At 44.2% G+C, this 26509-nt stretch overlaps 2 protein-coding genes, 1 long non-coding RNA gene and 1 other non-coding gene across 4 annotated transcripts; 2 read left to right on the forward strand and 2 right to left on the reverse strand.

Annotated features, from left to right (window-relative positions):
* Positions 1–1402: 1402 nt before the first annotated feature.
* On the reverse strand, positions 1403–10603 carry PSMA3 (proteasome 20S subunit alpha 3). The gene is made up of 11 exons (XM_064659521.1): positions 10512–10603; positions 9509–9591; positions 8371–8494; positions 7540–7641; positions 7346–7419; positions 6741–6813; positions 5711–5776; positions 3094–3140; positions 2168–2235; positions 1961–2025; positions 1403–1591 (listed from the first exon to the last, which is right to left on the reverse strand). Exons 1-11 carry the CDS (start codon positions 10530–10532, stop codon positions 1547–1549), a joined length of 768 nt encoding a protein of 255 aa, XP_064515591.1. The 5' UTR covers positions 10533–10603; the 3' UTR covers positions 1403–1546.
* LOC135416404 (uncharacterized) lies at positions 10562–14356 on the forward strand. Its single transcript, XR_010431571.1, has 3 exons — positions 10562–11025; positions 12236–12338; positions 12589–14356. It is a non-coding gene; the product is annotated as an uncharacterized LOC135416404 (long non-coding RNA).
* TRNAK-CUU (transfer RNA lysine (anticodon CUU)) lies at positions 10674–10746 on the forward strand. The gene has a single exon. It is a non-coding gene; the product is annotated as a tRNA-Lys (tRNA).
* Positions 13903–25281, reverse strand: ACTR10 (actin related protein 10). Its single transcript, XM_064659520.1, has 13 exons — positions 25109–25281; positions 23149–23221; positions 22515–22597; positions 21414–21522; positions 19803–19910; positions 19406–19473; positions 19031–19110; positions 18443–18478; positions 17072–17151; positions 16907–16980; positions 16120–16201; positions 15292–15493; positions 13903–14378 (listed from the first exon to the last, which is right to left on the reverse strand). The coding sequence occupies exons 1-13, from the start codon at positions 25183–25185 to the stop codon at positions 14197–14199; spliced, it is 1254 nt and encodes a 417-aa protein (XP_064515590.1). The 5' UTR covers positions 25186–25281; the 3' UTR covers positions 13903–14196.
* Positions 25282–26509: the final 1228 nt, after the last annotated feature.

Consider the following 26509-nt stretch of genomic DNA (forward strand, 5'->3'; position numbering starts at 1 on the left):
GTCCTGCTGCCATGTACAGGAGTGGCATTTTGGGTGCTGGTGAGAAGTTTCCTGCCTGGTGCTCACCTGTGACTCAAACAGCTGAGTCAGCAGGAAACTGCAGTAGTAAATTGAGTTTGGAGCAGTGTAACAGGGCACTCGGGGCTGACTCAGTGGAGCAGCTGGGCTGTTGCCTCAGGAGGAGCCACTGAAGGAGGCTGCCTGGCCTGGCCATGACTAATCCTGGTCTGGCAGGCCTGACTGATGCTCTCAGCAGGCTCTGAAAGCTGCACCCAGCTGGACAGGCAGGAGCTCAGGTAGACTGGCTCCACCTAAGGCTGGAGCCTGAGACAGACCCATCCCTCTCCAGTGACATTCCCGTGCCACAAAAAGGAAGCAGAACTTGTACCTGACAATCCCAGTACAAGGACAAGGCCAGGTATAAAAATAAACCTGTATTGGAAAGCTTTGGTTTTAAGACCTGGTGATGGTGAGTGTGTGGTACTAAAGCTGAGGAGTTTGATTCATTACACAAATAAGCATTTTAACTGCATGTACAAACAAGACTTCCATTTTAACTGAGTTTTAAGGTGATAAACAGAACAGTTTTTTAACTGTCTAGAATCACAGAATGATTTGGGTTGGAGGGACCTTAAAGATCATCCAGGTGAACCCCCTGCCATAGGTAGGGACACCTTCCACTGGAGCAGGTTGCTCCAAGCCCTATCCAGCCTGGTATTTCAAGACTTAGAAGTGACTAGAATAGGCAGTCTTTTTTTCCTAGGAAGTGGGGAAATAAAGCACCAAGGCTTGCTTTCAACTTCTGGAAAGGTCAACAATTTATGAAACTAATTCAGAAGTGGTTTAAGAAATTACAGCTGAATAAAGCTATTTAAAAATAGATTGGCTCTGCAAGCATTAATTCCAGTTACATTGCTTGATAGGTCCTCACAGCTTTAGAACTTACCACAAGCACTGTTTTAAATTGAATTAGTTTTTAATTTCTTCTATTCCTCCAATAAGCCTAGGCTTAGTACTTAAGATTAAAATTCCTTTTCTTGAGCTCCTGCTTGTTATAGAAGCTGTTTGGAATTGTCAGCTGTGCACATCACCTTAACCTGTAACCTGCTGCTTGCAGTGAGCTGTGGTGTTCTGTCTTCTGCCAAGAGCAATCACAGACTGTAGCTATGAATGAATTGCAAATTGTGGTATTGGTTAATCAAGGAATAAAGAAGTACTAGTTTTTAATACTAAACTATGCAGCATAAACAAGAGACCTGTCTAATTTCTAAGGTTGTTCTTCTGTGCATATCTGGCTCAAATAAAATGCTGTAGGAAGCAACCAGCCTGATAATGTCTTTCCTTCCTAATGTCTGTTTAGGTACAGTTTCTGGCCTATACTTTTTTGAAATAAAAGCTCACAGACAGTAAAATGGAAAATTTATTAGTGCAAGTTGGTCACTCAGTTTTTTCCAACAAGTACATACCATCATCCCATGCTTAATGCATTATAAACAAACATGGTCTAAGATAAGAAAAGTTGAACTTATTTTGGAGTAACAATGTGTTACATATTGTCATCATCTGATTCATCTTCCTCTTTCAAAGATTCCTGTTTCAAAAAAAAAAAAAGTGCAATTAAAACATAGTTTAACAGTTATTTTATAATTCAGCCTATGATAAGTACAATAAGTTTTGCTGTAGCTTCACAACCCTCTCACTGTCCAAAGTCTTGTATTCAGCAGTTGAGCTCCCAACAACACATTTACTTTTGAAGGAGAACGACACCAGCAGTGCAAGCTTCTGAACTGCAGGTTCTGAAAGCAAGAACTACCCCGGGATTACACTGTAACCTTCAGTACTGTCCCCCTGAATAGCACCAGCTCCCACTGAACTGATGTGTGTTGGAATGATACATTTTCCAGTCCTCACAACAACTTGTCAAGTGAAGCACTGAGACAACACCAAAGTCAGACCTTACCTTGGCATATTTTTCTGCTTCTTCCCTGATGTCTTTGGGAACAATTTCATGTTTTCCATTGGTTACTGCCAATAAAAAGAGTGCATGTTATGTACAATTCACACAATGACCTTGACATAAAGAGCAAATTTAAGAAGCAATGTTTTACTTGAGTTATAGAAAGATATATATTTTCTAGAGTGTTTAGAAATAGTAGAAATGCATTACTTTCTCCAACCCAGCTGAGTTCCAGCTCAAAAGCTTTATCCTTTACTTCATCATGAACTATGTAGATTCTGGAAGGAACAGACAAAGTACAGGTTAGAACAGACTGATCAACAAGCTAAATATACTTTTATTATATCCTTAAATATACTTCTTCTGTTGAAGTATTCTTATGAGTAATACAAGTTCCCCCCTGTGCTTTCTCCCCACCAAACACAGAGAATTAATTTTCCAGGCTTAACTGCCAGTCTAACAATACCTTAAATCAATACAGCTAAGATGCAGGTTGAGATGTTCAAGTTGCCCTAACTGGAACAAACATTAAGATTTAAATACTGCAGAACCAAGGCTGCATCATCACTGCCTTCTGCCACATGAGTTATAACACAGCCTGGAGTGTCCTGCCTTTCCCTGTAAATCTTACTCCAGGTTCTTTCTAGCCAACACAGAAACCCTGGAGATACTGGAGGAAGGAAGGATACCTGCAGCACCACACTAAGTACTTCAAATTAAAGTCTAATAAAAGTACTGTGAAACAAATATAAAGACTAAAGTGAGTTCTGAGCTGAGGCAGAGTTAAAGGACAGAAGTATTTCCATGATTTGAAATTCCATGTCTAATTTGTGCCATTCTAGACCTGCTCTGAGGTCCTGGCAAGGTTGTAAGAAGAGAGATCCCACAAATTCCTTCCTCCAGCTGCTGCTGTGACAGCCTCAAACACAAACTCCAAAATCACCTCACGTGCTGCAACACCAAAGAGAGAAGCATAGTCACTGCTTTATAACCTAAGCAAGAGCCAGAAAATACTGGAAATTGCAGTTTTGCAGCTGCAGATTATTAAATTTGTGACAGTTTTTTGTGGCAGTTTGCTTCAGTTTGAAAATACAGCAGGCTCACCAGGATGGGTTTTTGTCAGGTTGGAGACTTACATTTTTGCCACCTCTTTAACAACATCACGGCAGGTCATTTCTTTCATCTGTGGACAAAAAAACCACACAGGATTAGAGAATATAACGTTTTCCACTTCCACGAGGCCAGAACAGTGGCTGTGAATGTGTCTAATGAGCTTAGTGTTCATTAGAAAGTAACAGAAAGTAAAGACTAGGACCACATTTATTCCCTACAGTGGATCTTTCAGCCTGTCTGTGCAAGTCATTCTCGCAGTGAGAAATTGTACAGCTGAAGGAATCTGTGAAAAAAACCATTACTTGGAGACTTCCCCACTTTAAAGCATTCATCAGCTGGAAGCTTAGAAGCCACACAGGTGACCTTGGCATCCTAAAAGCTTCACTTCTGGTTGGATGCTTTATGATCAACTGATATAAAATCACCACATGTACAATATGAGGGAGGCACCATATTTTCACATGTAATATTCATATTCCTTCTAGGTAGTAGACTAATACTTTTGGTCTTACCAACATTCTGTGCAAGCAATTTTGACTTTTAATTAATGCTCCAAGAGGATAATATTGTTTAGCAACCAACTGCCTGCCTGAGCAAGGTATCAGCAACTCATTTTATATTTTCTCAGTTATATCACAGTCTTTGGACAGTTTCACAGTTAATTAAAATAAAGTCTGGTGCAAATTTCCATGGCATAATAAACTTATGTTTTGTAGGTCAAATCTCTTGTCAGTCAACTCTTCTGGACTATGAAGCAGTAATATATTCTACTGTATTTCATTAGTGCAGTTTACCATCTCTTAGGATTCCCAAAATGTTTTCAAACCTGTAGTAGGGAAGCCAGTTTCGAGGCACTGGTGAAGGAATTAAGACTACAACAGCCCTTGGTTCATGCTGAGTTGTCACAGCCCTTTCTGGAGTCAAGCTCACACCCTCAGAAGCCAGAGAAGAAGTGCCTGTGCCTCGTTAGACAGATGTGCCCTCACAGTCCCAGCTGGAGAACTTCCCTAACAGACAGAGACCCTTTGCCCCAGGCTTTGAATTTGTGACACTCAATCCATAACACAGCACTGGCTGCTGTGCAGAGATGTCACTTGTGTCACACAAACATTTACATTACTGGGTGTATTGATGCACATGAAGTTACCAGTCAAATAGGAAACCCCAAAGGTCTGCCACTGTCATGTGTATTTACAAGAGAGAAAACTGAATTTAAATTTTGTCATCATCCTTTTGCCATCCCACTGCAGACACTAAAGGTAAACACTGTAACACTTCTATCATGGAAGTTAATGATGATCCATGTATCAAAAAGTTGTATGTAGCATCAGAGCTGCAGGAGATCAAGAGATTCAAGCAGTGTCCACACAACTCCAAGTTTTGCCACAGCTGAAGGTTACAGACATTCCCATAAAATGCAAGAGATGTGATGAATGCAGGGTTTTCTTCTTGTACCCTCAGCTACACGAGGGTTTCACATGCTGTGTCCCTCCCAGATACAGGATCTGCTCCCTGGTACCTGTAAGGCAGGTTTAGAGTTTTGACTCCCTGCTTGCCTCTGTCCACCTGGAGTCATTGGTCCCTTCCCCAGGGACCAATCCGAGCTGACAGGCTGCTCCAGGCTGGATCACCCCACAAAAGCTTTTGTACTTTTGTCTTTTCCCCCATCTTAGCTTTACCAAATTCATCTTGTCAAAATTAGCTCTGACCTGGAAACCTGCCCAGTCTAGAGTTCCAGCAATTCACATTATTAACTATGTCAGTCAATAAAGCAGAAGTTTTTGAAAATCTCAGCACTGCACAGAAAATTGAACTTCTTGGGTAGAAATTAATTTTTTTGGAGTACATTGTATGTTACCCAACATCTCACTGTCTTTCTGCCAGTGTGCACACATGGAAATTAAAATTAGGATTTCCCAGATGCCACAATTTCAGTATCAGAATCAGATGATCATGCAGCCTTCTGACTTTTAATTTGCTATTCAAGCATCTGATCAGATTCAAAACTGACTGAATTCAGTCTAAGAATGTTCTGATTTTCCTGTAATTTTTCAATTGTGATGCTACAGCACCATAAACAGACTATTCTTAAAAGTATAATGATCAAATACACCCTGAACTTTTCCATGAACAGCTGGGATGTCCCTCTGCACACCAAAGTAAGATGCAAGCAAAGTATCACAGAAAAAGTACAGGAGACAGGCCAGGAGATGGATTCCCATGTTGTCTCCAAGCATGTCAGATATTAAAAGAGGAAGATGGAAATGCTTCAGGATTCTTACATAATTAAAATCAGCTTAAGGCACACTTCAATACCTTTTGGTAGTGTGCTCTCCACAGACTGGTTTGTCCATAACAAGACCAACTTTTTTGAACTTGTTAAACAAAAGGATCATCTAAAACTTCTGGGAACAAAGTTTGTACAGCACCCTGTACAATGCTGCCCTATGGTTTCCAATCAGAATGTAAAGCTTATTTACACCTTTGTACTCACTCACTCACTTTACTCACTGGCAAATGTAGAAGAAAATATTCCACCTGCTTCTCCTGTATTTTATACGTTTTAGGCATCCAAAAAGAGAACATCATAAACTAGGAATACTTGTCTTGAAAAAGCACAACAAAACTGTAACACCATACCTGAAGTTTTTCTATCTCTGTTTTTGCAGCCTGCCTGGCTTTACCAATGGCACACCCCCAATAACCCTAAAAGAAAAAAAAATAAAATATGCAAATTAATTAAATATTAAATTTTCTACAGCTCTTACTGTCCCTTAGCATATGACAACCCCACCCTGCTCACATAGGGAGAGGCCAATACACAGTACTGGTGGTGTTCTCTCAGGGCACATCCCCAAATTGTTGAGTAGAACCCAATTTCTAAATCAAGTGCTACCTCTGTTGATAGAAAAGAGAAGTGCTCAGTAGTTCCTGGACAGAAACTTATCTGCTCAAAATTTTATAACAGATATTTTTTATTGCTATTACAGTAAATAGAAGAACAAGCTAGAATTAGTTTGAAGAGAGAAGTTCTACAGGAACTACAGATCAAAAAAAACCCCACACCTGAACCCAACCTACTGTGAAAACATATTTGAAGTGTAAGCACATAAAAATTAAGCACTTCTGTTTCCTTCAACAGCCCTGGTATGGATATATTTTAAGAAAATTTTAAAAAATCAAACAGTATGAGTGTGTCTCTTCCACTGTGTGACACACAGCTGAAAATGCAGCACTAACAACAATTAACAACAATTCCTATTTTGATTTGACTTGCTGTTGGCAGCCAGGGCCAGAGGAACAGCCCTCTCTTACCTGGAGTACTCAGGGAATGGGGTATCACTACAATACTTGCCTGTCTGGGGCAGTGCATGGGAGTTTTCACTGGATATTGCCAGCTGGAATGAACTTCAAAATTCTGAGAGACAAGTCTTAAACTTGTTTCTCAGATTGTACCTCTAGGAAGCACACAGAGTGTGTGTTTAACAAGGACATGCAAATGAGCAAACCCCAGCTCTGGTCATTTGAAGCAGTGATTCACCAGTGATCTTCCCAGGCAAAAAGAGAAAAAAATCAACAGCCCTTCTGGACCAACACTTACTATTTTCCTAATTAGGAATTTTTTAAAGGGGAATTTATGCCAAGATGGAAATATTTGTGACACACTCACGTATGAAACTCCTGATGGATCAATCATGTACAGCTGTGCACCATCATCACTGTCATAGGACCCCAACATGAAACTAGAGGAGAAAAGAGAAATTAAAAACATTTCTTCTGCCAACACACCCAGAACTACAGAGACCACATCAGCTCGGGTTTCCTGCACTGCTCCTGGGGCAAAACTCCTGCTACCCTCTATTGAGCATCTGTTGAGTGTTCTCATGACACTGAGTTGTCAGAAACATTTTACTGACCAGTAACTTGACCTCTGTTTATCAGTCCCTTTGTACTAGAGCCACATAGTAATTGTAACCTGCTCTTTAGGTATCAGGACAAAACCAGGATGATTGCAGAGGAAAGTTCTGCTTTTGCCACTGTCACAGACTTAATAGCACAAACTCTTCAACTTTAAAAGCCAGGAACAAACTGGCAATCTGCTACAGGAATCTGAATTCTTCACCTGAGGTTTTACACATACAGGACAAGAACGGAGAGGAGAATCTCTTTCTGAGATGAATTATGGGTTACTAATTCCGAGTTTAAAAAAAGACAGGCAATTCCAGCAATTGTGAACCAAAAGACAGTTCCAAAGTGTGTGTGTGACAGACTCACCTGCAGCCAAAGGGTCTGACAGCACTGTACAGGGTGTAGGCATGCACATACATGGCCACTCTGTCCGCGAGGTGCTGCGCGGGAAAAGGGAAAACAAACACTGGAAACCCTGATTTACAGGAATCAAACCTCAAGTAATAACACTGAATTCTCTGTGTCGAGACTAAAAGCCAAAAAACCTGAGAATTGCTTACCTTCAGAGGAATATCATATCCATAGTTGGATCTAAAGTTGGAAGCCTCTTCCCTGGCGATGTCTGCCAAGGAGCGGGCGTCTGCCAGCAGCCCTGCCACTGCCTGCAAGGAGAATTCATCAGCCAGGCCTGACACACCTTTAATTCTCACTGAAATTGATTACTAGCACTGAATTCAAAATCCATCTTCATCTGCCATCAAGCTCAAAACGTGTCAATGTGGTTATATATTAACACAGAACAGTTTTTCTCTAGGAAAATCAATAACCAAAGTTATCTTCATGTTAAGTGGTGTCATGATTTGCCATGGCTACACTAACCCAATCAATATTTCATATCATGTATATCCAACATGTTTCACATTTCTGTCACACAGTAACCACTACTTGACATCATCCTGTCATCACTATTATGGATTAGCCACCCATACACTGGTATTTAAAGAATTCAGGCAATTCCCACACGTCTGAGAATCCTGTATGCAGCACTTAACACACCTTATTTGTTAACTGTGTAGAAAAGTACCATTTTAACACTTGTGTTTATATTGTCATTCAACTGGAATGCTGAAAAGCATTTCAAAAAAAGTTAAAACAGCCTCAAAATATGTCAATCTTCTGTTACAAATCTGGCTTTTATTTATGCATGTTTGTGTGCAATCGAGAATAAATTACAGAAAACGGTAAAAAACCCACTGGCATTTTCTGCACACAGAAACATTATCATTACTTTATTAATCTACCAATTATTGATTCTCTGATTCATAGATTTCTCATTTTGAGGGGGGGGTCCCTTGGAATTTATGGAAACCCAAAATGAAATGGCCCCTTACCATCCCAACGTGTCGGTCGACATTGAAGAGACGTTTATTGGAACCCTCCTCATAAAGCTTGGACAGAACTAGTTTTTCTACTCCAAAGACAACACCATCTTTGCATCTTATCCCAATTGCTGTACTGGAAGACAAGATAAATGTCAGTTCCTCACAGAGAACCGCAGTGGAAAATAAATAACAGAGAATTAACAAGACACCACAAACAATCACATGATTTCCACAGAAGTAAAGTTGTTACAACTCCACTTTAGAAGTGAAGACAACAAGGGGGGGAAGAAGCAAACACTCACCAAACCTTTATTTTCTCAAACAAAGGAGGGAGCTGCCAAAAATTCCCAACCCAACATTTTTGGATAGAGTGGGGTAATTGTTTGGAGCAACAGTCAAGCCACTGCCACACTCTGCTGAGTGACACTGGAGTGAAATTCATGGACAGTTCACCCTCTCCTTTTGGCAAATTCCCTGTTGATCTAGGAGATGGGACAACTCTTTCTCTAACCCTCAAAAAGTGTCTCATCAGGCATAAACTACCAACCATGGCAACCACAAAATACCTGGTTAACCAAGGAACAGGTTGATCGGAACACGTTGCCCAGAGAAGCTGTGCCTGCCCCATCCTTGGAAGTGTTCAAGGCCAGGTTGGATGGGGCTTGGAGCAACTTGATCTAGTGGAAGGTGTCCCTGCCCATGGCAGAGGGTTGGAATGAGATGATCTTTAAGGTCCCTTCCAACCCAAACTATTCTGTGATTTATCCTTATCTGGAGCCTGTGGCTACAAGCAGACACCGGGGTGATCCAGCTGTGCCTTGCCAATCACTCATCTCACTGGGATTTTCCCGTCACAACATTCCTCTGCACAAACTCCAGGGAAGACAGATATTCCCAGAGGAGCTGATGTAGCTTTAGCAGAACTTGGATGTCCTCCATTTCTTGAGGAATCCCTAGGAAGTTATTACACATGGAGGCCCTGAGCATGTTTCAGTGCCTCAATTCACATCCAGAAAATGGGCTTTTAGATCAGAACTAATTTTAACATCATAATTCTACCTGCAACACCATTATGTTTCTGTAGTCCAACGACACTGCTTTAAAAGAGGCCAGCAAACAGAGAGAGGTGCAGATATTTGTATCTTACCTGCTGTTCTCCACTGCTTTCATAGCATATTCCACCTGAAACACTCTGCCATCTGGAGAAAATGTGGAAGCTGACAGGTCGTACTGGAGGAGAAAACACAATGCTCAGGGAAAAAAACCAAACACATCACATCCCAGTGTTTAAAGATCGAGTCTACTTATTTAAAAACGCAGGGCTGTCACTGACAGAGATGGCTGTGCACTCCCAGGAGCAGGGTGGAACATACAGAGACAGGAGAAAACAGAGCCTAAAAGCCAGGAGAGGCCATTTCATCAGTGCTGGATGAAACTGCAAATCCCATCAATCCAGATGCTGAACGGGTCTGAAATCACTGTGCATTACACAATCTATCAGACTTATGGGAGCTTTCTGTCTGCCTTCACATTTCACAGAATCCCAGACTGGCTTGGGTTGGAAGACACCTTAAAGCCCACCTCATTCCACCTCTGCCATGGGCAGGGACACCTTCCACTACCCCAGGTTGCTCCAAGCTCTGTCCAGCCTGGCCTTGGATACTTCCAGGGATGGGGAAGCCACAGTTTCTCTGGGCAAACCTGTGCCAGGGCCTCACCACCCTCACAGGGAAGAATTTCTTCCGAATATCCAACCTAAATTCAATTTCCAATACCCAACCTCTTCCACTTTCCACCCATCACTCCTTGTGCTCTCACTACAACTCCCGACCAAGAGCCCCTCTCCGGCCTCCCCGCGGGCCCCCGTTTATTTTACAATTCCTGACAGCAGGAACACATTTGAAACGCACAAACGCATGTTATGCACAGAAGTATAATAAGTGTTTTATCCCCGCCCCGCCCCCGCCGCCGGTTCCCGGGGCCTCACGGGCCGCAGTGACTCAGCCCTCCCGCAGCGCCCCGCGGCCGCCCCCCTCGCCCTCACCCCGGCGCAGGGCGGCCCCGGGGGCGGCGGGGGCCGGTCCCGGCGGGCAGTGCAGCCGCGCTATCCCGGCGATCCCGCGCTCCCGGCGCGATCCCGGCGCACTCACCCCGGTGCCGATGGAGCTCATGGCGGCGCCGCTCCCAGCCCGGCCCGGCTCGCGCGCACCGCGCAGCAACGCGCACGCGCATTGGGCGCTCAGCGGCGGCCCCTGGGAGTGACGTCACGCGCCATGCGCTGAAGGGCCTTCCCTGTGTCACGTCTAACCAGCGCCCGGCTAGCTCAGTCGGTAGAGCATGGGACTCTTAATCCCAGGGTCGTGGGTTCGAGCCCCACGTTGGGCGCATTAGTTTTGTGCCCTCTCCGCCGATTCCCTTTCGGAGTGCTCCCGGCGGGAAACCGCCCGCTTCACGTTGGGCGCAGCAGTTTTGTGCCCCTCACCCGTTTGGAGGCATCCCGGCGGGAAAACGCCGCCCCACCATCCCTGAGGGGGATCCACCGCCCGCTCCGCCTTGGGCCTAGCGCTTTTGTGCCCCTCGCTCTTTAGGAGCGCTCCCGTCGGGAAACTGCTGCCTCACCACCCTCTCCCAACATCCCTGAGGGGGATTCACAGCCTGCTCCAGGTTGGGAGCGTTACTTTTGTTCCCCTCGCTCTTTTGGAGCGCTCCCGGCTGGAAAATACCGGCTCGCCACCCTCTCCCACCATCCCTGAGGGGGATTCACCGCCAGCGCTCCGGAGAACCGGGAGGCTCCTGAGGGAATCCCGCAAATACAGCCTGTGAAAGTGATTAATACACTGTTATCCCTGAGAAAATTAGTTTTTATAAGTGAGCTGGGTGCAGCAGTGACGCGTACATAGTAAAGTAGGAGCTGGGATAATCTTGGCACCGAACGCTGCGTGCCTGCAAAAAATTGCTCTTTTTAATAAATGGTTTTGATGCAGGAATGACATGCACGTAATAAAGCAGGAGCTGTGCTAATCCTGGCGCCGGCTACTAAACATTGCCCCCCTGAAAAAAATTGCTTTATTTAATAAATGATCAGGATGCAGGAATCGGAGAAATTAATACGGTAATGAAGTAGGAGCCGTGGGTGCCCTCGAGGGCAGGGAGGAATTACAGAGACACCTGGACAACCTGGAGAGCTGGGAAAGAAACGGCCCAGGGAAATTTAATAAGAGCCAGGGTGGGATTCTCCACCTGGAATGGGGTAACCCTGGTTACACACAAACTGGGGGAGGAAGAGCTAAAGAACAGCCACAAGGAAAGGGATCCGGGGTTTTATAGTAGGAATAAATTCTCCCCTGTGAGGATGGTGAGGCCCTGGCACAGGTTTCCTGGAGAAGCTGTGGCTGCCCCATCCCTGGAAGTGTTCAAGGCCAGGTTGGACGGGGCTTGGAGCAACCTGGGATAGTGGAAGGTGTCCCTGCTCATGGAAGGGGGACTGAAACTGGATGGCCTTTTAGGTCCCTTCCAACACAAACCATTCTGGTACTCTGTGGTTTGGGTTGATCCATCACTGGAACAGACTCTGCAGGGAAGTGCTCAGGACACCGAGCCTGTCAGAGCTCAAGGAGCTCTGGATGATGCTCTCAGCCACATGATTTAGTTTAAGTCATCCTGCAGAGACCTGGGCTCGTGGTGACTTATAACTTATGGTATTACGATCCTTATGGGGTCCCTACCAACTTAAGATATTCCCTAATTCTATGAAAAGGGAAAGGAAGGGAACGAGGTAAAGCCCCTTCTCCCAAGGACCAGCTCCCACTGACACAGCACAGACACAGGCAGACACAGGCTCGCCAATATTATAAAATATTCTTCCTGTCAGCAGGACTCAGCTGGAGCTGTTTGCAGTTGGCTAGCACCCATCTTATGGAATGGCATCCAGTCCAGAAACAAGAACTTTAGAGGAAAATCCTCCAGTTACTGCAGGGGTTTGTGTCTGCCACTGTCCTTCAGGATAAATCATGTGTGCTCACTGTGAATTTGCTGTGAGGATCCATGGATCTCTGCCATGCCAGGGAGGGAAGAACTACAACAGTCAGGCTGTAGAAAAACCAGCCAACCCCCTCTCTACATGATTACACATTTAGGGTGTGATCTCCAAGGGCTTCCCAGGGCAAGCCATTAATAGTCTTTCTCACCCCTTCCATGAACTAAGAATCGTGTTTATGTCCTTAACAGGTCCCAGGACTCTGCGCTTCAGCTCAGCAGTAACACAGGAGTCAGGAATTCTGGTCCTGCCAGAAACAGCAGCTGTTGGAGCTGTTCAGTGATGCAGAAACCCCACAGGAGAGGCTTTGTGTGGGCAGAACGAAGACAAGGTCGCAGAACACGCCAGGAGAGTTCCAGGGTACATGTGCACAGCAGCACAGGAATATCCTGAAAAAGGCTAAGAATATCCTGAATTTCCTCAGCTGCAGTCTGCTGCAGTTCTGGAAAATGACATCATTGCACCACCACGACCACGGGCTCCATAGGAGTTTCATCCTTCCCTCTGAGAACCTTACGGACACGAGTAATCCCTCCCAGCTCCACAGGGTTTGTGCTGATGGAAAACTCTCCTCTCGGGAGCAAGCCTTGCTAAGCTCTGGCTCAGTTCTTACTGAGGTAAAACATGACCTGGGTCACAGAGGTGCAGCCCAAATTATCCAAATTATAACAGAAAATGAGCAGCAGAGCCTGGCCCTGTGTGTTCTGTACACCTGAGGCTGACTCTGCGCCTGGCACTGGGACAGCGCCCATTTATCCAGACTGGAATTCCATGAGAACATGGTCTCTGAAAACCAACCTCATCCCAGGACTATAAAACAACTTCTCACAGCTACACCTGGTTTTCCATGCTTTCTCTGTAACAGCCATGCAGCTCATCCAAAGTGGGAACAAGGGAATTCAAAAACACAGCTTCTGCCAGTACCTCTGGGGAGAAATCACTGGCAGAACTCTGAGACCTCTGTCACCAACCAGCAAAGTCTCACCTAACACAGACTCTAACACTTGAAACAGCAGTTCCTGGGTTTTGTGGCTTTTTTCATTTGAAAACCATTAAATTAAAAGGGAGCATCTCCTCCCATGTGCCAACTAACACCATGTGTTAAGGCAAAGCACGTATGAAACAGAACGGCAAGTGAGCCAGGGAGTCAACTTTGCCCTCACACCCCTGTTTACAATTAATCTGCAATAATTTATTACAATTTATAATTCTGAAATCTTTCTTGGAGGAGAGATACTGGAAGAGTTTTCAGCTCAGCATTACATCAGAACTACAGGCACACGAGTTCTCTGCTAAAACTCTCAAAACAGGACGGTGTCCAGGGGAAATAATGTCCCACCACCTCTGCTGAACAGCCCCAAACCATTTCCTCACAGGTGATTCGAGGGTGGAATATTTTCATGCAGGACTTGGCAGAAAAAAAACCTTCCATACATATTTTTCTCCCATGGATATTTCCCCTCCTTCTTCTAAGCATATTTAAAATTAAAATCTCTCAAAACAAATTCTCTCAGCAGTGCCATTTACTATACAGATAAATAACAAACAACTCAGGAGGGTATGACTCATGACAGTGCAGAATTTCTTCAGAACAAGACAAAAAAACACAGGAGTTGCCAGAATGAAGTTCTTAAACTACAACTGGACATGTTTTTAAATAGTGTTAGTGCCTACACTCCCTGAAAACATCCAGGTTGCTGATATTTAATAGTGTTACACACAAAGTACTTCATAAAAAAACGAAACCCAAAGCACATGTATCTGAAACGGTGCAGAATCCTTGTGTAACGTGCAGGTGCTTATTTCTCTGTAGAAAAAGCCCTTTTCATCAGTGGTGGGGGTGCTTTTCCAACGTCAAACATCATTTCCAGAGGAGGATTGTTCAGGCAGCACCAGTCGGGGATGCGGCCTGTCTGGCTGTAATATTCCTTGGACACGGATCGGCTCCCAAGGATGTCCTGGAGTGCTCCAAAAATGGCTCCTGCATTATTGGGAAGGAAGAAAAAAACCTGCATTAATTTGACGTACTGAATTTCATTTTCTAATTCTTCCCATCAGGAATCTCAACTGGTTGGGCTTTTTCAGCTCTGTCCCACAGATTAAAGGCTTTCCTTTTTTCCTTTTCAGTAGCCCAGCTAATCCCAAACTGCTTCCATTTATGTCCCTTGAAAGTAACTGGAAACAAAGAATCATCTACTCTCTGCTGACAGCAAACCTGGCCTGGTTAACCAACTTCCTATGACAAAGCTTCCTAAAAGTTTTTATTTTAAGCACTTCAACCAAACCCCCTTTGTAAGGGGTTGTTCAAGGCAATTTCAAGGCAATTTCCTCTCCCCAAAAAGTTGTCCCACAAGTTCACACAAGCTGTGAGAAGGTCCAGCCCGTGGCAGCTGACCAGAGCTGCCAGGGAAGAAAAGCATCAAGAACTTGGTGCCTAGAAACTGTCCTGGTTTGCTAATCCTAAAAATAAGAGGTTTGAAAACTAAAAGTTTATGGTGTTAGTTACTGGCACTTGTGACCAGCACAGGGAGTTGGCAGCCTTTCCATAGCTCCTCCAGCAGTGATTAAACTTGATTTTTCCATAAGGAGGTTATCTCACAAGTAGGAATCTCTGCTCTGCCTCGTTAGTATGGAGGTAGCTCTGTCCTGCACCTGAGCCAGCACCTCACCTACTGCCTGTTTCCAACTGCTCCTCACCTGTTTAAAAGCTCCCATAACCCTCAGTGCCCTCCAAATATCCCTGAGGGAGCTTTACTCCACACCCTAAGGATTCCCCAGAGCTCACTGCAGCTCGATGTCAACACTTCCCCTCATTTGTCCTGCTGTTTATTCATCACAAATCTCACTTGGAAGGTTTGTTTTCACCTCCGCCCCTCAGTTGTTCCCATTCTTACCTCCCAGCCAGGCCACACAGTTGGGTTTGGCAGGTGGGGTGTGAATCCTGAAGGTTTTGGTGGCCAGTGCTTCCTTGTACTTGGGTTTCTCCACCAGGTACCTGATCTCTGCCATGAGCCTGTGGAGGAATCCCGGGAGCATCGCGGTGCCCCCGATCACCACCAGGTTCTCTGCCAGCTGCTTCCTGGTGTCTATGGGGCACTAATGCAAACAGGGAGACAAAAAAAACACCCCCCAAAAAATAATTTTAACTGGAATTGCCTGAACTTGAAGTGCATTCAGAGGTCTGTCAGACATTCAGTCCATTTCCATGCCCTCCAATTGCTGTTTTCCCATATTTAACTGGAACATAATCAACATAAGCCAGAGGGAAATGCCTGGAGGTGCAGAGGTGAGGGGTCCAGGCACAGACCTCCTTAAACAATTTGTTTGCATAAGGAATTCTAATTGAAGTGTTTGTCATGTCAGCCCAAGTCCGTGGCTCTCCAATAAATTATGTCTCAGCAAACTTTATTTAAATGGCATCAATAACTACAGGGAGTCAACTTTAATTAACACACATCCATCACCACATAATGAAAATTTCCATTTATAGTGGTTTTCTAATGCATTTTTTTCCTAAATATAATAAGAACTGCAGTGTTTGTATACGCCAAGAAAATTTTCTGCAATAAATCCAATATGCTGCCTGTAATAAAGATGTCCAAATTAATTTTATTCCAGCTCAGGTAAACGAGCAGCCTGCAGGACTCAAAGTCTTGAGTCATTTATAACTGCAGGATCTCCAAGGCTGGAGGAATTCCATAAATTGTTTAATACAAAGATACCTGAACGAGGGAATCCAAGATCAAAGTGGCAACAGATGTCTCTTCATTATCCTGTTCAAACAGTATTTCCACCACGGAGTCCCTGTGGAACAGGCAGGAAAGTGAGTGTTAACGAGAGGCAAAACCACACTGTGAGCTGAACTCAGGAACAGCAGAGCTGAGATAACTTCAGACTTCCTGCTGCCAGCACATTGTCACCTCTGTCACACAGCCCATGCACTGGGCAGTGCCAAAGGGGAGGGGACAATCATGGAATCCTTAAGATTGGAAAAGACTCCACCACTTCCCTGGGCAGCCTGTTCCAACGCTTAACCCTTTCAGTGAAGACATTTTCCCTCATCTCCAATCTAAACCCGTCCTGGTGCAACTTGAAGCCATCTCCTCTCACCCTGTCACTTATTACTGGGAGAAGAGACCAACCCTCACCTGGCTCCACCCTCCTGTCAGGGAATTGTAGACAGTGAAAAGGTCTCCCCTGAGCTTCCTTTTCTCCAGGCTAAAATTCCTCATTCATGTCTCTAAATCTGTCTCATCATCAGGCATTAATGCCCATTTCTCCTCCCCAACCCCTCCAATCTCCTTGCTCTCACCTTCCTCTCTGAGCTCTGGAGAAGCCACCACCTCCTATGCTGGGCCTGGACCGTGCCCAGCACAAAGCCTTTATTTAAGAGGCACTAAAAGCATATGCAAGTGTTTCATTAAAACTCAATTTTATGCAAACTAATGTGCTTTTAGAGTTGAGACATATCCTCATAGTGATCAATACTCTGTTTATGGCATTTCTCACCTGATGGGGCCAACCACATGGAGAATCTTTTCTCCATCCAAAGGATAGTCCACGTCTGGAGGCGGTGAAGGACGCTGGAAATAAAAACACAAGGGCAATATTTTAGAGGCCAAAAAGGCTCCAGCCACCTCAAAAAGAGTAGGATGAGCTTCATTCTCCACTCACCTCAGCACTGCCATCAATGTTGAACTTGGCTGCCTGGATCTTCAGCCCACGTTGGAGATCACTCACAAAGCAAGTACGGACTGCACAGAGGGAAAGGGCAGAGTGAGGCTGTGTTGGATCTTTTCATCACCAATAAAGACTAATTTTTTTTCAATTTAGAAAGCAACACACAATTCAGGCCCTTGCTGGTCCAAGCCATTACCAGACAAATGCAAAGAAAAGCAGTCTCTACACTTCAGCAGAGTTCAGATGGTGTCTGACCGTGAGTTTAAGTGAAGCTGACACCCAAACCACGCCAGGACAGGCAGGATTTCTTTCTCAGTCAAACCACGTAAGATTTAAAATCAGAGGGATGTTCCTGATGGTGCCTTCAGCCACCACAAGGTGTCAGGGGTTGTACCCTGCTGTCAAACGCTCCACTGCAGGTCTTGCACCACCACTTCAAATGAGACACTGCTCCTTTCCTGAACAAGCTGCAATCATGGAGTATTTTTCCTGGTGTAACTCCTCAGCACCCTAAGAATTCCAGAGGGTTTTTTTTTTTCCTCCAGGCAACACTGAAAGAGCACAATCTCATGGGTATCCCAGCTGTAACTGTTATTATATACTTATTTATTTGTATCTGGCACAGATAAGCATCTTCATAAACTGCTGTTCCAAAGAAACAACCCTCCGATACACAGACAACCCTGATTCCATCCCTAGTGTGTTATATCTGCTTGCAAAAGACTGCCTAAAAACCTGGACTGGTCAGAAAACTGTCCTCAAGTCCAGGAATTAGAAAAGCAACTTCCATTTGACAAATTATTTTGCATTTGACCAATGGATTTCTTCCCAATTTGGTCCAAGATATATATCCTAATTGCTATTTTCTAGGTAAATATGTATTTTTATATCTGTTGCACGTGAAACATTACACAGGAATTCATGCAAGTTCTGCCCAGAGAAAGGCTCTATTTTTTCTGATATAAATCCCCCTTGTCTCATCTTGCCTACCTGATTAACACACCAAAATGTCTTTTATACATCCTTTTTTTTAATTAACTTTAAAGCAAACTGAGTCTTTCTAGTTAATCTACAAACAAATCTACACAACAGTGCAATCCTCTTTCTGTGCTCATCCACCAAATCCATCTCCAAGTTACATCCCAACAACACACAGGCTGAACTGAAAGAGGAATTCAACACACAGTTTTGGTTTTGCTTTCAAAGAGTAAAAACGCCACAGGTTCTTCCAGTAGGTAAGAAATATGGCAAACAGAGAAGGAAAATAATGTCCTAAATGTAAAATATTGCAGTCTTATTATTATCATACTCTAATGCACAAGTTAATAAACCAGAGTTTCACAAAGCAAAAAAAAAAAATCTTACCTTTTATGTCCTCTACTATGTCTTCTGGAACTGAGCCTGAAATGAAAAAAAAAAAATCAGATGGAAAGATTTTTTATTTTTAAATAGAAGGAGAATTAAACTAAGTTTGAATTACATTTAATATATTAAATTTTCACTTTCACAGAATCATAGAATCCCAGAATGGTTTGAGTTGGAAAGCACCTCGAAGATCACCTCATTCCAAGGACACCTTCCACTAGACCAGGTTGCTCCAAGCCCCACCCAGCCTGGCCTGGAACACCTCCAAGGATGGGGCAGCTTTTAAAGATTTCCAAGATTTTAAAGATTTCCAAAGAAGAAAGGATATTAAGAAGTGAAATAAGGTGTTTGTCTTGCCTCAAAACTGATGGAAAAATTACTACAGAACTTTATCTCAGCCCTTATCCAAAACTGCTGTTACGAGTGGCTTATCATAAAGATAATATCCCTGTTAAATACAAGGAAAGAATTCATCCATGTGGGTGACACAAGAGGCAGTGATTACTAAACTCATTTTATTCACTGTTAGTATCAATCCAGTTTCCCTGGTGCAAGTTCACAGCACATCTGCCACATCCCAGACCTTACCCATCACAGATGGAAGGCTCTGTCCTTTGGCTAATCCTGTATCCACTGTGCACTGCTCCAGCAACTGATACTCCAGCTCCCTAAAACATTGCACAAAGGTAGTTAAAGACAGCCAAGAACTCAGCCTGGTTCTCTGTACTACCCTTAACTGACAATATTTACCCCTTTCAGTCACATCCTTCTAAACACAAACTTCACAAGATCTGATTTCCACAGCTTTTACCACATCAATGAAAGCCAAACAGTGCTAACTCTGAAAACTGGACGATGTTGCAGCAAGTTATGATTTAAAAACAAGAATCTCTGCTCATGAATCAAAGATGAACTTTCACAAATAAATAATTTGTGACCTGGAATGGATAATTGTGAACTTACTTGTGGATGGCCCTTCCTCCCAGGGGCAGGGAACCCCAGCAGCTCAGGATTGGAATTCCTTCATAGATCTACAGGAAGATCAGGAAATTCTCCTTTTTTTTCTATTATGAGTTGTCAGTCTGCTGGAACTAAATGCTTTTCCCCTTGCATTACCTGTTAGAAACACTTTCTAACTGCTTTTCTCCAAAACTAATTTCTAGTTTTATAAAGGCTGAAGTCATGAACCCCCTTCCCCAGGTTTGAGGGAGCACAGATGCCCCACGTCAGCTGTGAAGGGATTCCCCAAGCTGTGACATCCTACAGCCAAAAGCCAGACTGGTTGAGCTGTTCCTATTAGTGAAGTCTATAAAAATCCCATCTTGTCACAACAGCCTTACTGCTGAAAATTCAAGGATACAGGCAGCACCAAGCTTTCTGCATATCCACAGTCCAGCACCATGGCAGAATTGATCCCAAGGGTCAGGAGAGACATCAGGTGACTTGGAGCAAACAAAACAGATGGAACCTACGTGGAAACCAAAAGGACAGTTGACAGGAGTGGGGAAAAAGAAACAAACCACTCAACTCATCTTAAGTCTTATATCAGGTTTCTTATTGTCATCGAAAAGACATCAGTACACAGCTACTTGAGAAGTTATATAAAGACCTGAAGATGTGAACAAAAATGCTAGAAAACCCTTAAAAGTGTGCCTTCTGATAACACTGCTGCACACAAACTCACAGGAGGCTCCTTAAAACATTCTCCACAAAGCAATGAGGAAACTCAGGTTAAAATTGCGTTAGAATTACTTCCTTCTCCCAGAATTCCACAAATCAAGTTTCCTAGATAGCAACAGTTCCTTCAATGGAACACCTTGAAGTGTGAATTAAATGAGAAATATCAATAAATCTGGCATTTATGGGCAACATTACTGACATTTAGCTCAGAGATGTAAGTTAGAACACTGAGCCTGTATTAATAAACCACTTTTATTCTTTGCACCAAATGGAAATAGAAACCAGAGAGAATTAACCTCCCATCAGTATTAACTGACTTCCTCACAAGTTACAAGGTGTTTCCATCTAAATATGACTCTGAAGTCATGAGTAATTTTTGCCAAACCATTTTGGATGGGATGTGCTTTACCTGAGACATATTTTACTCCTGTAAGGGAATTTGGAAAAAAACCTCAACCAAATCACTGAAATCTTTCAGCGATTTCAAGTCATCAGAAAATTTTATCAACAGTAAGAAAGAATTATGTAGAAATTTAGCATTAGTTGGAAAACTGAGCTGTGGAAGCACAGTGAAGAGGTACTGCAGACAAAGTTTCACTGCTTTTTATAGAAGAACCTTAACTTTTGTTCTGTCTGAATTGAAGAAGTATGGATGGGTTGGAAGGGACCTTAAAGATCATTCCATGGGCAGGGACACCTTCCACTATCCCAGGTTGCTCTGAGCCCCATCCAACCTGGCCTTGGACACTTCCAGGGATGGAGCATCCATGACTTCTTTTCTTCAACAAATTGTCTTTAAAAACATTCATTAGGCAGAGAAGTTAATTAATTTCAGGTAAGCTCTTATCTAAATGAGCACAGCCAGAGCTCAGGTCACGTGCCAGGCAGAGCTATTGACTCTGGCAGAAAGCAGGAGACTCGCTGACAGAGCACTAACAAGTGTTTAAATAGAAATCCTGGCTCCAGGCAGCGCTCAGTGGGGATTATTGGATCTGTCTGGGACAGTGGGATGGGAGCTCTATTATCCTATAAGCCAGAGAAACCTTTCAGAGTCTTGCTAATTGCTGCTGCTTTGTGGCCTCATGAAGAGCCAGAATGGAACAAAAATGGCCTTTAAACCAACTTCCAAGCTCTGTTTCCTCAGATGTTTCTTCTTTATGCCTCTCTCGCTCTTTTGGCACCATTTTCATTTCTTGGTCCACATCTGGCACTGACTGTAAGTACAGTTTCTACTGAGAAGTGCTACACTGAGCATGTGGGGCAAATTCACATATTTCTGGAAAACATGTACCTCAAAATGCTTGAACAGGACCCTTGTGAGGGTGTCTCTGAAGTGGGAAGGGCACAGGACCGATTCTATGATCACCACACGACGGTCTCGGGGGTTCACCAGCAGGTGCCTAAAAAAGGGCAAGATGTGTGAACCAAAACTGGGCAGTTCAGGCACATATTATTAGACCTACCTTATATTTATATCCCATTTCCCCCCAAAAAATCCTAAAAATTTGCATTTAGATAGCATTTCCTACAGAAGATCCCAGAGTCTTCTTCACAAATATAAAAACACTAATGCTTTCCTAGAAAAAAAGTTAAGAAAAGTGTGGTATGGAAAACAGAGCTTGTAGTTCTGAATATCCACTATATACTTCTAAATCAATATAAAGAAATGCAAAAATAAGTCATTACTGGCTTGTTCAGTGTCACACAGCATCATAAAAGACAGAGAATGATGATACAGATTTTCTGATTTCCGTGGAAGAGAAAGGAATTGTCATGATTTGAATTACAAAGCAATGGCCAAAGACAAGAGAAGAAAAGAAAACCCAACCCACACCAGAAGATCTGAGGCCCAGAAATCAAACACTGGTTTCCCTGTGATGGTTTTTTTACTGTGTAAAAATAAGGATTGGAAGCAAAGAGGAAAGACTAAGTCCAACGCTGTTATTCACTGAGCGTCCTAAAAATACAATAAAAAGATGTATTGTTGAGGTAAAAATATTCCACAGATTGAGATTCCTCCTTCCAAACCACTGTGGAGAGCTCTGCACTGGTACAGGATGAGCTCCAGCCTGACCAGAATCAATGCAACTTCCTGGGTAATGACTCCCCCTTATCGAGCCCTTTACAAATGGCACAATTAAAGGGCAACTTATCAAATAATTCCTATTTCTAGAGAGCAACTGATGCTGCAGGACATGAGCTGGCTGTGATACAACCCAAATCTCAGCAGCACTGAACTTCTCCTGCAAGAACAGAGCCAGGCAGCTACTTTTAAAGTCTTGTTTGTGGGTTTTTTTTTTCCTTGCCCATCAGAGCTCAGTGACCCTGCTCACAGCTCTCCAGGTGCTCAGAAAGGAGCTGCAGGAGGAACTGCCAGCCAGGGATGTCTCACCTGAAATACAGCATGTGGATGAATTCCTTCAGGTAGGAATACAGCTCTTCGGTGTTAATGTTGTACTGAACCACCCTGACAGGCTGGGAAGGGAAAACATCCACAGTCAGTGATTCCATTAAATATATACAGGGTATGTATAGAAATAGGATATATACACAATATATTATACCTGAACATATCTAATCTGGCACTATATATACAGAAAAACTCACTCTTTGCTCTTTGTCCTTAAAGCACCTCAGAAACTCACACTATAACTAAACTCCAGAGTTTATCAATGCTAATTTTGCATTATTATAATTATTTCTCACTATTACTATTACAGGCAATTTGACACTAGTTTTTCAAACCTCCACTCTCTACCAAAAGAAAGTATAAAAAGCTTAACTAGGCAAAGCAATTTGTCAAAAAATACCCCAAATTAAATCAGCATTGGCATCACATCACTTGTATCAAGTCACAAGCTTCTAATAGCAGCAGCTAAAATACTGAAAAATATAATAATATTCCAGAATATTTTATTCGGACAATGAAAAAAACCAGCTTGTGATGGACAGAAAAAGCACCTGCAAATCCCTTCTATCTCATAACACATCAAACACTATAAAGCAGTTGAGGTAACACATTTCACCTTCGAGACATCAGGTTTCTTTATCTCACTGGGGATGATGCATCTTGGTCCTGTTTCCCCTGCAAAGCCACACCTGAAAGAAAATGCAGAAAACTTTAATATTTGAAGCCACTGTTTAACACACTGGGCCTGGGAACCATCAGAGAGTGATTAATTAGGACTGTTTCTGGGACTGCAGAGGGGTGTTTTGCACACAGATTTTCTATCTGGCCATTTACAGATGTATTAAAAGATAAAGATTCTATATCTTTTTAATTGACTCCCTTAATTTATCCCAACAAGATAAAAACAGCAGCAATCCCCAAACAAACTTTTCAGAAACCCACCTGCTCTTCCCAAAACACACAAGAACGATGGACTGAAGAAAGGAAATTAAAACCAAAAGACATTCAATTTATTTTAATAAACTCAGTGCCCGAGATTTGTTTCACCCTTGTCAAACCTCAGAAGAAAACTACAGTAGAAAACCAAAGAGCTGCTGGACTTGGAGCACTTTTAATGCAGAAGGTCAATTAATATTTGATTTTCATAGTTGGCAACTGTCAACGTGTTGGATCCTCTCAGAAAAAAAAATTAAAATGGCCACAGTTCAGAATTTAATTATTGTCTTCAGTCTCTCAAAAAATTCCTGTGCAGTCCCAGTGTGCACAGGCAGTTTTCCTTACCTGTCATCCTGACAACTTTTGAATTTTTGGCTGATTTCAGCCTTATTTGGAAATGGGTAGAGACATCTCTCATACAATTAAGCTGTTATTTCTTTACAAGAATGAAAGCTGAAAACAGGTCCTAAAAAAAGAGAGGAAAAGCTTTCCCATGGGAGCATTTTATTGGATAAATTATGCCCAGGGATAAACCTCACAAGCATCCTAAATTTGAGAAAAGCCTCTGATTGGCCACAGGGCACAAATCCACAAAAAGCCACACCTGGAATCACTTCCTTCCATCCTGTTAAATCCTCTCATTCCCAGGTAACAAAGCTGCTGCTGGTCTGCAACTACACTGTCACTTGAAAAAAACCCAAACAAATACAACTAAATAATAAACCAGTTTTGGACAAGAAACTCTGTCCCCTGTAATTCCAGCCTGTTTTGACAACCAGGGAACTTCCCAGGGCTTCCAGCAGGGAAACATCCACATGGACATGGCCACAAGCCTTGGAAGAGTGCTCAGAGCTCAAGGGAGAATTATTCTTGTAAGATAATAATAATAATTATCAGCTCACTGACACCCAGAGAGCATTTCCAGATAGTTTTAACCCCAGACATGGTTTAACTTTCCTTAAACAGCCCCTTTGTCATGAGGGCCCCTTGGACACGAGGGGGGTTTGTAACACAGGGAGGTGTTTGGACACTTGGAGGGCAGAGGCAAAGCTGCACTTTTGGGCCACGAGATGAATTTACTAAATGAACACCTGAGTGTTTCTGCCTCAACCGCAAGCTACACCTTTTTGTAACCTAAAACATCAGATTAAAAAACAAATCTGTTATTTTTGGCTTTGCACCACACTGGTCGACACAGAAAGGGAGTGAAGGGGAAAACCCCACATAACTATTCTTAGAATCCCAGAATGGTTTGGGTTGGAAGGGATCTTAAAAATCATCCCATTCCACCCCCCTGCAATGGGCAGGGACACCTTCCACTATCCCAGGTTGCTCCAAGTCCCGTCCAACCTGGTCTTGAACACTTGCAGCGATGGGGCAGCCCCAGCTTCTCTGGGCAACCTGTGCCAGGGCCTCACCACCCTCACAGCCAAGAATTTCTTCCCAATATCCCATCTAATCCTGCCGTCTGGCAGTGGGAAGCTATTTCCCCCGTCCTGTCAGTCTATACCTTGTCCCAAGTCCCCCTCCACGCTCCCGGAGCCCCTTCAGGCACTTGGAAGTGGCTCCGAGCTCTGCCCACACCATTCCCTTCTCCAGGCCGGACACCCCAAATCCCGGCAGTAGCGCGGGGCACTCACTTGGTGAAGGCCTGTCCCAGGTCGATCACCACGGCAGTTTTCTCCCCGCCGCTGCCGAGCCCCTCGTAGAGCGGCATCGCGGCCCTTCGCTCCCTCCTTCCTTCCCTTTTCCCTCCCTTTCCCTTCCCTCCCCTCCCGCTCCTCCTCCTTCCTCCGCCGCGGCTCCGCGGGGCCTTCCTGCTCCGCGGCGCGCCGGGCTGCCCTCGGCGCCTGCCCGCCGCGCCGCCGTCACGCTGCCGCCCCGCCGCCTCAGTGGGAGCCGCGCCGCCGCCCTTTCCCACCCCGCTGGGCTTCGAGAGTGTCCGGGAGCGCCGCGGTGGCGGCGGCGGGGGCAGTGTGGGGCGAGTTCCCCTCAGCTCCGCGCCGGCGGCGGGAAGGGCAGCGGGGCCGCGGAAGGGCCTGAGGGGCGGCGGGGCCGGGGGAGGGCGGGGCCGGGAGCTCGTGGGCGGGATCACTCTATGGGCGTGGCCGTGTGAGGGAGGGGGCGGGGCCAGTGTGGGGCGACCGCGATCCCGTGAGGGAGCGTGGGGCTGGGGCTGCTTCTACCCGAGGAAAATCGTAAAATAACAGGCTCATTTCGGTTGGAAAAGCCCTCCGAGATCACGGAGTCAACCCGCTCCCCCAGCACTGCCAAGCCCGCCACTAAGCCACGTCCCCAAGTGCCACATCCACACGGCTTTTAAAGCCCTCCGGGGATGGTGACTCCAACTCTGCCCTGGGCAGCTGTGCCAGGGATGGACAACCCCTTCTGTGAAGAAATTATTCCTAATAGCCAATCCAAACCTGCTCTGGCACAACCTGAGGCCATTTCCTCTCATCCTGTCCCTTGTTCCCTGGGAGCAGAGCCCGACCCCCACCTGGCTCCATCCTCCTGTCGGGGAGTTGGAGAGACCAAGAGGGTCCCCCCTGAGCCTCCTTTTCTCCAGGCTGAGCCCCCCCAGCTCCCTCAGCTGCTCTTCATGGGACTTGTGCTCTAGACCTTCCCCAGCTCCATTCCCTTCTTTGGACGTGCTCCAGCCCCTCAATGTCTTGTCTTGAGAGACCCAGCTACTACATGAATATTCATTATACATAAGTATAAACATTACACATTGTTAGACACCTGAGTATAAACATTACACATTGTTAGGTCAGACATTCCACAGATATTTCTTAACAAGAATGTTATCTATAAGCATCCATAATATATTGTTAAATCAGACATTCAGCAGATGTTTGCTTGTTATCTATACAAAGTTATAAATTTGAAGAAAGATGCTATTATCTAGCTAACTAAACAAAATTCTCTCACTATAAATCCTACACAAGGTAAAAGGGAGGTAACTTGTTTTATCTCTTTATAGGGGCCCAATTTTTACGATTTCTTTTTCTTTTCTTTCCAGGTCATATTGACCTTACACT

Source organism: Pseudopipra pipra, chromosome 6, assembly GCF_036250125.1.
Source record: "Pseudopipra pipra isolate bDixPip1 chromosome 6, bDixPip1.hap1, whole genome shotgun sequence".
Classification (NCBI taxonomy): domain Eukaryota; kingdom Metazoa; phylum Chordata; class Aves; order Passeriformes; family Pipridae; genus Pseudopipra; species Pseudopipra pipra.